The 14,108-nt window shown below is 41.2% G+C and overlaps 1 protein-coding gene across 8 annotated transcripts in view; it reads left to right on the top strand.

Annotated features, from left to right (window-relative positions):
- Window positions 1–14,108, top strand: part of plekha7a (pleckstrin homology domain containing, family A member 7a) — a 72,258-nt gene that overhangs the window by 3,962 nt on the left and 54,188 nt on the right. Inside the window, exon 1 of one of the 8 annotated variants that reach the window (XM_076986021.1) lies at window positions 4,574–4,805. The exons of the other annotated variants lie outside the window; for them this stretch is intronic. Coding sequence (XP_076842136.1) covers window positions 4,693–4,805 — 113 coding nt within the window. The 5' untranslated portion in view covers window positions 4,574–4,692. Of the gene's footprint in view, window positions 1–4,573; window positions 4,806–14,108 lie in introns of those variants that run through there. 8 annotated transcript variants of the gene reach the window in all.

Raw genomic sequence — 14,108 nt, 5'->3', positions numbered from 1 at the left:
ATCTGCCCTGGAGTGTCAATATATTGTTCAGCTCTCCTTTGGTTAATTTGTCCCACTGTCATAATACATTGAATCTCTCTGCTGTATACCATCCAGCAATAGGGAAGAACGGTTCAGTTAATAATGAACTAGTATTGGCATCAAAGGTGAGTTGTTTTCTTCCCTGGAAAAATAGACGTGTAGTGCACTGGTATAGTTCGACTTCTAAGCTGAGTGGAATATTTTAGCTGCTTCTCTGTGAAATCAGGTGATGTCAGATTAATATCTGAAATCTTTATGATTTCTGAATGATTTTGTCTTGCTGTCTGTTAGAGGGCAGAGAAGAAGTGAGAACGAGGCAACACAAATGGAGATGGTGGGCGACAGAGAAAGAGAACTACAAATGGACCTTGTAGTGTGGTCTCCTTAAGATGAGCTGCGTCTCCTGAGGTGAGGCGTTTCCTGCCACTGCCCTTTTCCTCCGGGAGAGCCTTCGGTGTGGGCGAAAGGGGGTTAACGAAATCGGTGGATTTTTGGAGTAGAACATTCGAAACTCTGGGTTTTGTAGAAGAGTCAGACTGCACAGCAGGATGTTCGTAAACTGAGGTAGCATATTTTTAATCTTCAGGAATTCCAGCTGTCCACGGTCCTGCTATGATGTCTGTAGAATTCGACTGTGGAACCAAATGCTGCAAAAGGCAGCAAAAACAACCCCCTAGCAAATTCAACGTTGTTTTGTGATAAAAACAAACAATGCTTGAAACAGACCCCCTACCCCAGCCCTGTGTTTTCAGGCGATAACGAGGCTATGTGTTCGTTTTGCTAAAGGGAGTTAGAAGGCAAGTACATTTTCAGAATCAACCTGGAGCCCAGAACGTCTCTGAACGTGCTCTGCAGGATATGACTAAGCCGTAACGATACACAGAAATGCTGGAATAATATTTTCATCTGAATGTTACATAGATCTGTTCAGTCTAAGATTTACTTGAATAAAACCCTGTTTGTTTGGTGCTATCAGGAAATGTGTTTGATGTATGGAATCTTTGTGCTTTATGGGTTTTTATTGGCCAGACTCCTGCGGGAAATAGGTGAGCTTTTCAGTTTTTCTGAGATTTGAAGTTTGAGAGGTTTGCAGCAGTCCGATTCACTTTTTGGACTCATTTGCGGCGTCTGAATTCTAGGTCAACCTCAGGCATCGTTCTGCACCTGGATTGGGAGATAAAACAATCATCATCTTCACCATTAGGTTTAAAGTTTTCATCCAAGTGGCACCATCTCGCTTTGTGGGTCATTCTAATGCAGTGACACAAGAGGCAAGCAGTGGAAGTCTGAGTCGGAGAAGAATAGTCTGAACTAATTATACCCCAACCCACTTTTGATAGTGTAGCAATTAGCAGCTGCCGTCTCTCAGGTGAGGTCCAGATTGTCCAGGGTACTGACATCCAACTCTGTTACTAAGCAACAATGCTAAGAGTCTTTTTAGACATCATACTGGCAAAGGGTTCAGAGAAAAGTTTATGCTACTAAGTTATGTCAACACCTGTTTGATTTGAATGGCTTGATTAATTGGTCAGCTGATTAAATAGCATTTTAAGATGATTGACTTTTTTGATGATTGTTGTGTTTATTCTTTAACAAAGTTTAGTTTTTTGATTACTTGTGTACATTTTATGTACTTGATACATTTTTTACATGTAGACAATAACAGTGTTAAATTAAAGCTCATTTATAAATATAAGATGCCAATAAAAAGACAAAACAGTAGACATGATATGGACATTAAATATCGGGCATGCTCTTTGCAGCTGGACGGTGACCTCCAGCCTGGCTGCTATAGCAACCATGAGATTTGTTAGGGATGAAGGTGTAATGTTCCCCACTGGCCAGATCAGGTCCCCCCCCAGAATCATGTTGATCATAACACAGCACAAGACTGAAGGCAAAAAGGACAGTAATAAAATGACTGTGTTGCAAATTTGCCAATTATTAATTAACTATTTAACTACTGGGATCCTTCAGGGAAGTTATACAGTATATGGTATAGGTCTATAGTATGGTATCCAGTATATGGTATAGGTCTATAGTATGGTATCCAGTATATGGTATAGGTCTATAGTATGGTATACAGTATATGGTATAGGTCTATGGTATGGTATCCAGTGTATGGTATAGGTCTATGGCCAGCTGTAAAGAATTATGTTTTGTTTTTAAAAGGCTCAAAAAAAGTTTCAAAAGACTTAGGCTAGTAAATGGCTATGCTTAAAATTTGCTAAAGATATTTTATTTAAGAGTTGTTCCCATGTGTGCTGGTGTTGTTATCCATAACAATAAAATCAGTCAGCATTCAAAATTCCTACAGGCTGCAGTGTGTTTCAGTAAAGAGGTAACACACACATTTAATATAATACAAGAGCTGCCTTCACTATATTAAAACACTGTGCTGAGCCCCATATGTCCTGTATCTCAAAAGTGGATTGTATTATTTTGATTAGTTGGATCATGGGAACACAATGATTAATCAAAATATCAGTACACTCATCAAAGATGGCTGACACTGGTCAAGATGATCTCAGCGCCCAATTGAAAAAGATTAACAAACGCTAAATTGTGCAAGCCTAATACAGAGTGCTGTTATACCAACACGGTCAGCAGTTTCCTCACAAGTACAACACTCAACCATCACCGCCCCCCTGTTGGAAAACTAGGCCAGTTTCAGCCAGTCTGAGAGAGGGAAATAATGTGAAAAGTACATTGTGCTGTATTGGATAGTAGTGCATCTTAATGATTGCAGCTAACTTCTAAGAGCTCTGCATGCATATTTATACATGCCCCGGCCTCGGTGGGCTGTGTGAGTGGGAGGAATCCACTGAGTGCTATTGTCTGTTCATTTCATTTCACAAGCAAAGTCTCAGTAGCTGCATTTTACATGATTGGTGCCATATAGGGAGTATGAGAGCTGTGTAAGAGACTTTGTTCCCATTTTTTCTGAATGCTGTAATAAAGGCCTCATAAATTAGAGCCGTTATACTCCACATATTAAACCATTTATGCAATCCGAATGCTGGATGTTCTGTTGAGCATGTATATTAAAATAATTTTAATTGCTTGTCTTTGTATTCACATTATACGCCCTGAGTATGTAAAAAAAATTTTTTATAACCTACAAGGCCGCATATATTTACTTGTCTTTAATAGCATTAATAAGGTGCATGAGAGTGTCTGGATACAGTAGTTTTGTGTAGTTTGTTGTTCTTTTAAAGGATCTGTAAGCTGGGCTCTTTAACTTGTGACTGTAGTTAAACCCACTGTCAGAACTGTCTTGATTTCCCATTATCCTGCGGTCATTCCACCAAACAGGATGCAAACACATGGCAATCAGATTCTGAAATAAATATGTGGCATTTTTCTCTACCGCCTGTACGGGCATTAGCATTTCAGCCCTTTTTAGTCGTGTTTTGGCTCATACGACTATACCGTTACTGTCAGAGATGTGTAGAAGCTTTAAGCATGACATGCCCTAACCTTCCCCGCTTTGGATACGAGAGCCTTCCTGGAGGTTTCTTGCCATCTCAATTTTTCTTTTATCCATCCGTTATTTTCTCCTTCTCAGAGGTTTGTGTGCAGTCTTGTTCTGGTTGGATCGAATCCCCACCATCTCACTGCCACTTGCCATCTCCTGCCCAGTCTCTCTTCTCAGCATCCACCCGAGGAGCTTTATAGATGCTCCTGTTTCGCCTCCTCTAGCTGTTAACACCTTACGTCACACCCTCGACATACCTGCTCACATTATTTCTTCCTGTATTCGAAAAACCTGAAAAATCTGCTGAGGGAGGACGTGTCCTCTTTCATCTGTATACATGACTGAAACACTTACGGTCTTATGTGTGGGGATCCACAAACATTGTAGGCACTTCCTGCCTGGTGCTGATGGTAAATACTGACTGCTGGCACAGGTGGGTGATGTATTAAAAACATGTTCATGCTTTTTCATGACGCATCATGCATTGTGTGTGACAATTTGAGGTTTATATGCAGTACACCAGCAAATCAGCAGTAGTGCAGTAATACCACATTATGAATAAAGGGCTACATGCACAACTGCATTTTGTAAAATTCATTCTTTGCATAGATCAATAAATAAAATATGATAACAGCATAAGAAGGCATTATATCCATCAACTACTAGTTAGAAGGCAGCTGTATTTTTAATGCCAATTTGAGACACCATTCTATATTGTTTACAGTATCTCTGTAGTTGTTTAATGAAACATTCAGTTGGTCACTGTTTGTGGAAGGATTGATACCTATAATTTTCTGAGAAAAGCATAATTTGACACAACATATTGTGAGAGTGTTAACGTGCTGTCATATCGCCCTCCCCTAACTGTGGGCTGTATTGTGTGGTGATGCTCTCAGCTCTGCCTGGAAATGGAGACACAAAGGGAGGGATTGAAAGGCGGATGGAGTTGGTGGCTAATGTCACACTGTGGGACAGCAGGAGGTGGTGACTCCATCCCCCCCGTCAGCAGGGACTACACCCCCCCTCTCCAACACCCTCACCCCCCGCATTCCCTGCATTGGCATCTTTGTGCAGAGTCAGAGGATCGAGTGTCCTGTGCTGGCACTGCAGGACGGCCCCGGAGAAGGGGAAACTGAGGGAGGAGAGGGCAGAGTCACGCCGGGGGCAGGTTCAGAGGTGGAGAGTCTGTGAAAATGGGCAACTGCTGCACGTTGAGCTGCGAAGCAGACCAGGGTCAAGAGGTGGTCACCGTCAGACGCTGGTTTGCTTCTCCGTGGGTGGACAGGGCCTGCCGCGACACAGACAGGTACTTGTCTTCAACACTACCAACTACAGAAATAGCCGGTAGCCAAATATTGTACGCATTCATCTCTTTTAAGCACAGTGCTGTACGATGGCTTTTCTGCTTGTACATTTTGAGAGCCGGATGATCAAAACCTTGCAAGATTGAAATCTTGCGACCGTTGTCTCTCCACGTCAGCGTAAATGTCTGTACACAGTGTCCGTTTCAGTGTGGGGCAAAACCGGGGACGGATATATGCATCCAGTTTAGCTGTATGCAGGGCTAGAGCTCCCTGGCTCAGATGCACATTCAGCAGTTCCTCAGCTCCTGCGCTGTGAGCTGCAGCTGGCCACCACACTCTACGGCTTAGCGGACGTTGCCTATTTAATGACACGAAACTCTAGACAAAACGGAGAGAGTGAGGAAAATACCATGATGGAGTGAATAAAGGCACTTTTGCATAGTTTTTAGTTGGGCCACGCTTGTTTTCAGAGCTAACTATATTTTCTGGTATACTATGGATTATTCAGATTGGGATTCATGTGCCAGTCTGCAGTCTGATGATGGTACAGAAATTCTCTTTGGCAGAAAAGGACAGCAGGATCTTTTCCTGATGGTCTGATTAGCAGCCTGGGTGTCAGACCATTTGTAGAGTCCTGGAGGTTATTATGAGGTGTACAACATTACTACGTGGCTTGCAACTTTGAAACGGACCTGCAACTTTATGTGAATGGAGCTTATGTGGTACACAGATGTTGATCACTGCATTTACAAAGCCTCACTTATTTGAGCCTTGCTTCTAAACGATGGTTCTGATTCTGAAATTGTCTGTTGGCTAAGCTTTAATGCTGGGAGGACTAGCATGCTTTAATGCTGGGAGGAGAAGTAGAAAGACGTGCATCATTCCGTCATTCGTCTGCAGTGTTTTGACATGTCTGTGAATTCCACTAGACTGTAGGCAAGTCACACCCACCTGCTGTTCCTTTTCACACCTGTTGTGAAGATGCTGATGAGGCTACCATCAGCAGTCCTGTTCAGTCCACGCGCATGGCTTGCAGCTGCTGCCTCTGCAGAAGCCGGTTGCTTTACTTTATCCAGTGGCGGCTTGCGTGAAACTCCTCCCACATCGCGGCAAGACGTACGGGATGCAACGGTGCCGTCGACGCGGTCACATTTTCATATGAATCATAATTAATGAGTTAAATAATTATTTTCAAACTTATCCACATTTATCCACATAACCAGCCTGAGCGCTGATTCTTAAAGTTTTAGCAGGTAAAGCAGCAGCAGCTACCATTGCTACATACAGAGCAGTGGTAGCTGACAGACTTGGAACTGTGGAGCCTTCAGTGTGGCAGTTAGCTATGAAGATGACAATCTGGTAGTTGATAAAAATTTTATTTGTCAAAAATGTCATCCAATCTGTGGCCTAGAAACCCATCTGACCTTATCAAACCTTTGAAAGAGTTACACCGCTAATTGAGACAAAATGGCCTTTAAATTTTCAAGTTCCAGAAGGAACCCTTAGCTGCTACTAGGACATCCAGACAAGACAGGTGTCCATCCTGGTGGTGATAGCGACATGCACAAGATTTCATTATCATGTAAAGAAACTTTATTTCTTAGTTATTTGTATATGGTAAAAGGGTTGGTCTAGGAACATTTTCTACATATTAAAATTAAAAGATCGGGGTTTTCAAAGCAAACCTTGCAAATGATAATACATCAAGCTTTAAGATGTACTCAAACACCTTATTAGACATTTTTGGATTCAGTAGTTTTACTCTTGTTTTATTTTGTCTGAATTAAGTAAGACGTGCAAACATTTCACAGTCCCTTAAGCCACTGAAGCTCTAGGTCTGATTTGCTGTCTCTGTAACCAAATGGGGGGTATTTCTGAAGAACATCCATCAGGTTCATGTGACTGATCGTTCCTCTGAAACTGAGTTAAACACAGCTTTAGGGCGGTCTGGATATGCTAAACAGAGTAAATGTTTACCAAGCATGTGGTATGAAATCTTGTGACTTTAATGTAGGCAATCATTACCCATTCACAGTGGCTCATAGTGGGGGTTTTAATCATCTACTAATGTGATCTTTCATTTCTTTCTTCTTTCAGTAGCTTAGCACCCTGACATGTGGTATGGTCCAAGCTTAATAAAATGAAGTGCTTTACTTTCACATTAATCATAAGAAAAAGCCAAACAGATTACATTTTATTATTTTAAATGAGGTAAAACATTTCTTTATAGGTTTGCGCAGTAGCAGTTCAGGAAAACAGTTTACTTCTGTGTTGTAATGCATAGTGTAATATTAACACCCGCACTGGGTTCCTATTCTGTATAAAAGAATTTATCAGTTTTGTATAGCAACAGCTAGATCCAAACATACTGGCATTTATCTCTCAGATCAAAAGTCAAAGGACAAAGTGACTTGGCAACTCTTTCTCAGCTTCAAGTTTATCTGAGGTCTAAGTCTCTGAGTTTCAAGAAAAGTGTCCTTTAGCATTAAATATTTTCAGTGTTTGTGAGACAGCAGTGCAACCTTGTCCAAGTTTCTACGGTCCACTGCTTGCTTTGTTTAACTGCCACGTGTTGTTGCTTAAAGGGTTGTGAACCGTCATGTGAAGCACAGAGACGTGGGCTCGGGGCCCGCCGTACCTGCTCCCCCGTGTTGGCGTAACAGTGCCTGGTCACGGCTCATTTATGCTGCTTGTAGGAGGTATTTGTTCAGCAGACTGAAGGGTGGTGGCAGTGCTCGTCTTAACGGGAGGTAATCCTCGCAATGGAGCTCCTGTGCCTGTATTTACCAGCATTGTTGTTCTACAGTTGTTTAAGAATTTACAACAAGTTGGATCACAAGATCTCATTTGTCTTTTCTTTATTTTCTCCAAGGAAAATATAGTTGGATGCATTATGTTGAAATGGTAGCTGGTGGCCAATTGTGTATTGGATGTTATGTGTTCTATGAATTAATCCATATTATCTGAGACTTAAAATGCAATGATGTAGGATATTTCTGTAGGATATGATATTTGTGCCATGCATAGTATTTTGTGTGTGTGTGTGTGTGTGTGTGTGTGTGTGTGTGTGTGTGTGTGTGTGTGTGTGTGTGTGTGTGTGTGTGTGACTTGTATGTGCTCTCTTTCAACATGTGTAGGTACTGTAACCTGCGTAGGGCACCTTTTAAACACCTGATTAGTTTAATCTGCTGCACCATAACAAGATAGAATTGAGGTTATATATGTTCATATATTAATTATTAAATCAATATTTAAAATAGTAAATATTAATATAGCTATATATATAAAATATATAATGTTTTGAGGGAAATGTGAGTTGACTACATGAAACATGGAATCAGCAAGTGCAAAAGTAAATGAAATTGGTAAAGACAATTAGGTAAAAGACTGAAATGATCAAGCAATCAATTAAGCAGACCAATCAAATGAGAGATCCTTGGAAACTGATTAAAAGGGAGAGGAAACCAATCAAACCACTGTCATGCCAAGGTGTAAAGACACAGATCACCAACACTGAGAGGAAATGAGATATCCAAGGACATTCTGAATCTGAATCAGGAAGAAGATGGTGACAGAACCATCAGTCTGGGGAAACCTACAAGAACATCTCCAGAAGATTACAGCTCCATCCATCCACTGTAAGACAAATCATTTACAAACGGAGGACACTCAGTATCACCGCAAAAAGTGGATAGCCATCAAAATGTACACCAAGACATCAGAAAAATAATTATCCAGGTAAAGGCCAACCCAGACATCATCTCCATGGAGTTGCAGACCTCTCTGGCAGCATCTGCAATAAATACATACATCTGCAATCTGGCAAAAAAAATCAATAAGCGTGGCATTCATGGGAGAGTTGCTAGAAGGAAGCCTCGGCTCTTAAGAAGGAACAAAGTTGCCCATTGAAACTTTGCCAGACAGCACTTAGACAGAGACTATTATCTGGATAGTCAAATTATTTAGATAATTATAAAATTACATATATTATTAAAATTATATTTATATAATTATTTGACCACAATCACAGGCGCCATTACCATTTACCATATTTAACATTTTTAAGCTAAGGCCATGCAAGTGCTCTTAACAGAAATGGTCCTATCTTATAGCATTGCCAAGGTTTCTCAGTGCTGAGATCAGTTTATGCAGAGTAACAGTTTGCATAAACAATTTATATGTGCAAAAGATGGAGTGGTTCAGGGTGCATGGCTCCTGTAGGGTATGCTGACATCAGAGGACCAAAATGATCCATCTAGTAATTCACTGTAAAATGTATGGCAGTTATAGAGTATACTTCATGAAGTTACTCGCTGTATGTGCTGGTTGACATTGCACAAATCAGTGAAATGAATGAAGTAATATCAGCATCAGTATATATTACACAGTGTGGTGTCATGAAACAGTGTTGGTATATAAATGAGAGTGAGCTAAGCAATGAGACGTTTCTCAGTGTCCAAACTGTGGGACATGAGAGTTTTGTATTATCAAAATGACCTGGTGCGCCAAACCGTTCAGTGTGCAGAGAACCTGGAGTCTCATTAGGAACCGAGAGCTTTGTTCACAATATGTGGGAACTCTTTGTTTATGTTTACATGGAAACAACATTGAGCCACATCTTAATTCCTGACAACTGAGGGTAGAAGTGAGAGAGGTAAATTAGCCTTGAGCAGGTGTAGCTCCACTGTGAGTGACCTGCAGCAGTGTAGTTTGCAGAGGCCCAGATAAAAGAGGAAATGTATGCTTTGATTTTACTAGTACTAGTTTTTAAACTTGCTTTAGCAATGATTTTTGCTTCCTGATTTCTGTTATTTTGTGAATGTTACTCACTATCGGAGTAAGGGACATTCACATTCCCAGGCAATGTTCCCTGGGTTATTCTGTGTCTCATGGACAATTTGTGGCTAGCATTGACTGCAGCTGGATATGGCTCCAAGGTTTCAATAGCATATTAATAGCAGGAAGTGTCCTCTAGAGACCCTGAGTAAAATATCTGGTTCATTGAGACCCCTGAGACAGAAAGAATAAACCTGCTCCCTGCCCTATGTGCACCAGCTTACAATACATCCATACCACCTGCTTTATTAGAAACATTTGTTTATTTATTTACAGATCTGTTTTTTGGATGTGGTTAGTTTCTGAACATAGAACGTGTTGTTGGCTGGATGGTTTTGGTGTCCTTTCTCCACCCAACCATGACATTGACGCATGTATAAAGCCCAGCATGACTGCTGAGTCTGTAGCCCTTGTGCCAGCACACCAGCCGGCCACAGGACCCCGCTGCTCCCTGGAACTGCTGGGTTGATGGAGGTCTGCCCTACACACATCCAGTCAGCAGGGGCCCTGTGGTCCGAAACTGACCAGTGAAGAGTGGAATTTAAAGGGGCAGATAAATTGTGCACATCAAGAGATGAACTGGAGTCTGTTATTATACACCTATAAAATACACATTTACGATAATTAATAAGGTGCTCAGTGAGTGTGTGGAGACGGTTTCTGATAAAGTGGCAGGTGAACATAGCTGAGTCTTAAGTTATTTGATCATGAGTTATGCCGCGTCTGTAAGAAACAGATGCAAACTAAAGTTTAAATTACGGTAAATGTAAATTTGACATTTTTGTCAATTGTGATTTTGACCCCAATTGAAATTTGTCCTCCGCATGTACATATCTGTGCAATGATAACACACATACACACTAGTGATCACTAGGGGGCTGTGGTGCACACGTGCCCAGAGTGGTTGGCAGCCTTAGCCTGGCGCCCGGGGAGCATTTGGGGTTAGGTGCCTTGCTCAACAGCACTTAACTCATGGCCTGGGGTCTCGGAATCAAACCCACGACCCTCCGGTCACAAGTGGATCAAAAGAATACACTTATAAATTGTTCTGTGTTTCTAACAATGTGATGTTCAGTTGTCAGTTGTTGTCTTTATGTGTATGTGGTTGTAAGTTTTCTTGGTAGACTTACAATAGAAAAAGCATTAGGAGCATAACAATGTTGAAAAACTGCTTCAAAGGAAATTGAATAGAAAAAAAATCCTTGAATAGTCCTATAACTCTTGGGCTGCTCATATCCATTAACATGTATGTTTATTGATCACTATTAACTGAAGGTGTTACTGTGCATACTATCCTGAGTATTTATATTACTGTGTGGCTTCTCAAAATATAACTGTTAGTAAATGTAGTGGTTGAGGTACACATTTCTTACATCTGCAGTACCTCTGTAAGGGATGTCGGGGGGGGGGGGGGGGGGGGGATAGTGGGCGGACTGAGGGTGGAGTGGTCAGTGTGTACACAAATCAAAGCTCGTCAAAGATCAGAGTAAGCATGTGCTCTGTGGACAATGTTACTAGTGCTGATTTTCCTCAAATATCTTTTTCTAGTTTATGTTCATCCAAAGTACATGATCAGCTGTGGAACCAGCTGACAGAGTCAGTGGTTTCCAGCAGTACATCACTTGCCCAACAAGGGGAAGTTCAATCCTGAATCTTTACACATCCATGAAATGTGTCTACGAAGTGTCTGGGATGCCCCCACGGGGTGCTGCTGGCCCCCCATACTGTCCCCCTCTTCCCGCGGTCTGTTTTGCTCTTCGAGAGAGACAGAATGTGCAGTCTAAAAAGCTCAAGGTCTGGATCGATGATGCTGTGAGGTGAATATAGTGTTGCAATGTGCTTCTTTTGCACAAATTGGTGAGTTTTTATAGAGTCCTGTTCAGATATACACGCATTGACTGGTGGTGTATCTAGCTGTACTTTAGTTCGTGCAGATGATGGTCTCTGTGAAGAAAGTGAAAGAGTATTTGAGCGGTGAAGCCATGGGTGATGAAGATGAAATTCCTACTTAAGGAACACAAACTACATCAGAAGGTCACAATGGCGACTCCTCGCCAGGACCAATCGGAATGCAGCGGTGGCAAAATACCTGGGAGTGGTGTTGATGTTGGGCTGTCACTTTGGTCTCTTATGTGCTTTTGCCACACCTTCCTCAGGCGGGGTGAGTTCTGTCTCATTTGCCACACCCCCTGGTGGTTATTGTGTTGTTGTATTTAGTCATATTAACTGTTTGTATGACAGTTTGTCAGTAATTGCTGTTACGTGGCTTTTTTTGTAGTAGTGTGCTTTCATGTTGCGTTTAGTTTTCATTCGTTTTTATCGAACACTTCAGCTGGAGACTTTTGCTTCCTTACATTTTTCCTGCACGTTCTTCACCCGCGACGGGTCCATTAGTGTTCCTGTAGTCAGATGTAAATAGCTGAAGAAACAGAATGACGTGAGCCATGTAGATCTGACATCATTACATATCTGCGTTACATATTTAGTATACCTAGCTGTAAAATCAGTCTCCCTTCTGCAGACAATAAAAGGAACTGCACTGAACCAAAAGACATCATCACTGCTTCATCACTGCTTCATATTTAATGTGGTAAATGCAGTTCATGATTAAGATAAGATCATCCTTAAGATAAGATAATCCTTTATGTGTGACTTATGGGGAAATTCATGTGAATTAGCATGTACAAATAAAATGTATGGTTTTCTGTTGTATACTGATGTGGTGGTGTGTGTGTGTGTGTGGGGGGGGGTATTGTTGCTTTAAAATCACAAATTACACCCACTCCATTTGCTCTCTAGTTCATCAGTTCATTTCATGGGTAATGAGTTTATGCATGAGTAATGGGTAATGGGTAATGAGTTTATGCATGAGTAATGGGTTTATGCATGAGTAATATGTAATGGGTAATGGGTAATGAGTTTATGCATGAGTAATGTGTAATGAGTTTATGCATGAGTAATGGGTAATGGGTAATGAGTTTATGCATGAGTAATGGGTAATGAGTTTATGCATGAGTAATGGGTAATGAGTTTATGCATGAGTAATGGGTAATGGGTAATAGGTAATGAGTTTATTAATGAGTGATGGGTAATGAGTTTATTAATGAGTAATGAGTAATGGGTAATGAGTAATAGGTAATGATTTTATGCATGAGTAATGGGTAATGATTTTATGCATGAGTAATGGGTAATGAGTTTATTAATGAGTAATGGCTAATGAGTAATAGGTTATGAGTTTATGCATGGGTAACGGGTAACGAGTTTATTAATGAGTAATGAGTAATGGGTAATGAGTAATAGGTAATGAGTTTATGCATGTATGATAATATGCATATTATCTACTGGGTATTTTTATCAGTGCTTTCAGTCGCATTTTTCCTCAGACATGCTAGTTGCCTGCATTTGTTGATAGTGTGTGTGTGTGTGTGTGTGTGTGTGTGTGTGTGTGGAGTGAGTAGGCGGGTTAAGGGCAGAGGTAGGCACAGCCAGTTTTGAAGGGAAGAACACACAGAGGATGCAGCAGCCTCAGGAAAAGATGGAGAAATGGGGAGCCTACTGACAACTCCCTCACAACACTCACAGCCTGGAGAGATCTCCCTGCAAATGGCCCCCTGCTGGAGGACACAGATATGTTCTAAAGAGATGTTAGCCCTCCGAGCTATAAGAGGCATCACAGCTGTCTAAAATGGTCAATCCATTACTATATAACTGCCAGTGTAGCAGCGCTATGATTGCTGATACTTTTGACCTCTTTCTGATTACTATGGCTGTTCTCTCACACGTTTTTATCTAGTTTCTAAAGGGTGTGTTAAAAGTATGTATATCTCAATTACCTAATTTCACCTTTAATCAGCCACAAGGTTCCAAATGGTGCCACAGCACCTCTAGTGGACATATTTGGTTTTAATGGACAAACGTGTTAAAGCACTCTCGACTCTGCCATAAACACAATGCCTGTTGCTGAAGACACTGTTAGCTGTGCTTTCACTGGTTATTGCTGATTAAATTTTGTTTAGATTTGTATTATTTGTAAACCCAAATAACCCAATTTTAACCTTCAGCAAAGTGTTATGGCAGGACATTGATGCTGATCAATCTAAAATGTGGGGAAAAAGGAATTACTGTATATACACCATCCATGTGACCTAAATAAAAAAATGTTTAGAAGTCCCTGATTGTGGCTTAAACTTGAAGCATTTGCCTAAGGACATTCTTGGCTGTGGGAGGGTAACTGACAGGTTTGTCTCTTTGAAATGTTTGAGTTTGTTGTTAATCCGTTTGAAGTGACTGGGGCGTAATGAACTAACTCGCGTCTTCTGTGTAGTGAAACTGAAGCAACACACAAGCTTTCTATGAGAACACGAGTTTCTTGCTCACTCTCCAGTCCTGCCCCATCTCCCACCCCCCCATACCCCATCTCCCATCCCCCCATACCTCATCTCCCATCCCCCCATACCCCATCTCCCACC

This window comes from Brachyhypopomus gauderio, chromosome 2 (genome assembly GCF_052324685.1).
Source record: "Brachyhypopomus gauderio isolate BG-103 chromosome 2, BGAUD_0.2, whole genome shotgun sequence".
NCBI lineage: Eukaryota > Metazoa > Chordata > Actinopteri > Gymnotiformes > Hypopomidae > Brachyhypopomus > Brachyhypopomus gauderio.
This window is presented reverse-complemented; position numbering and strand designations above follow the sequence as displayed.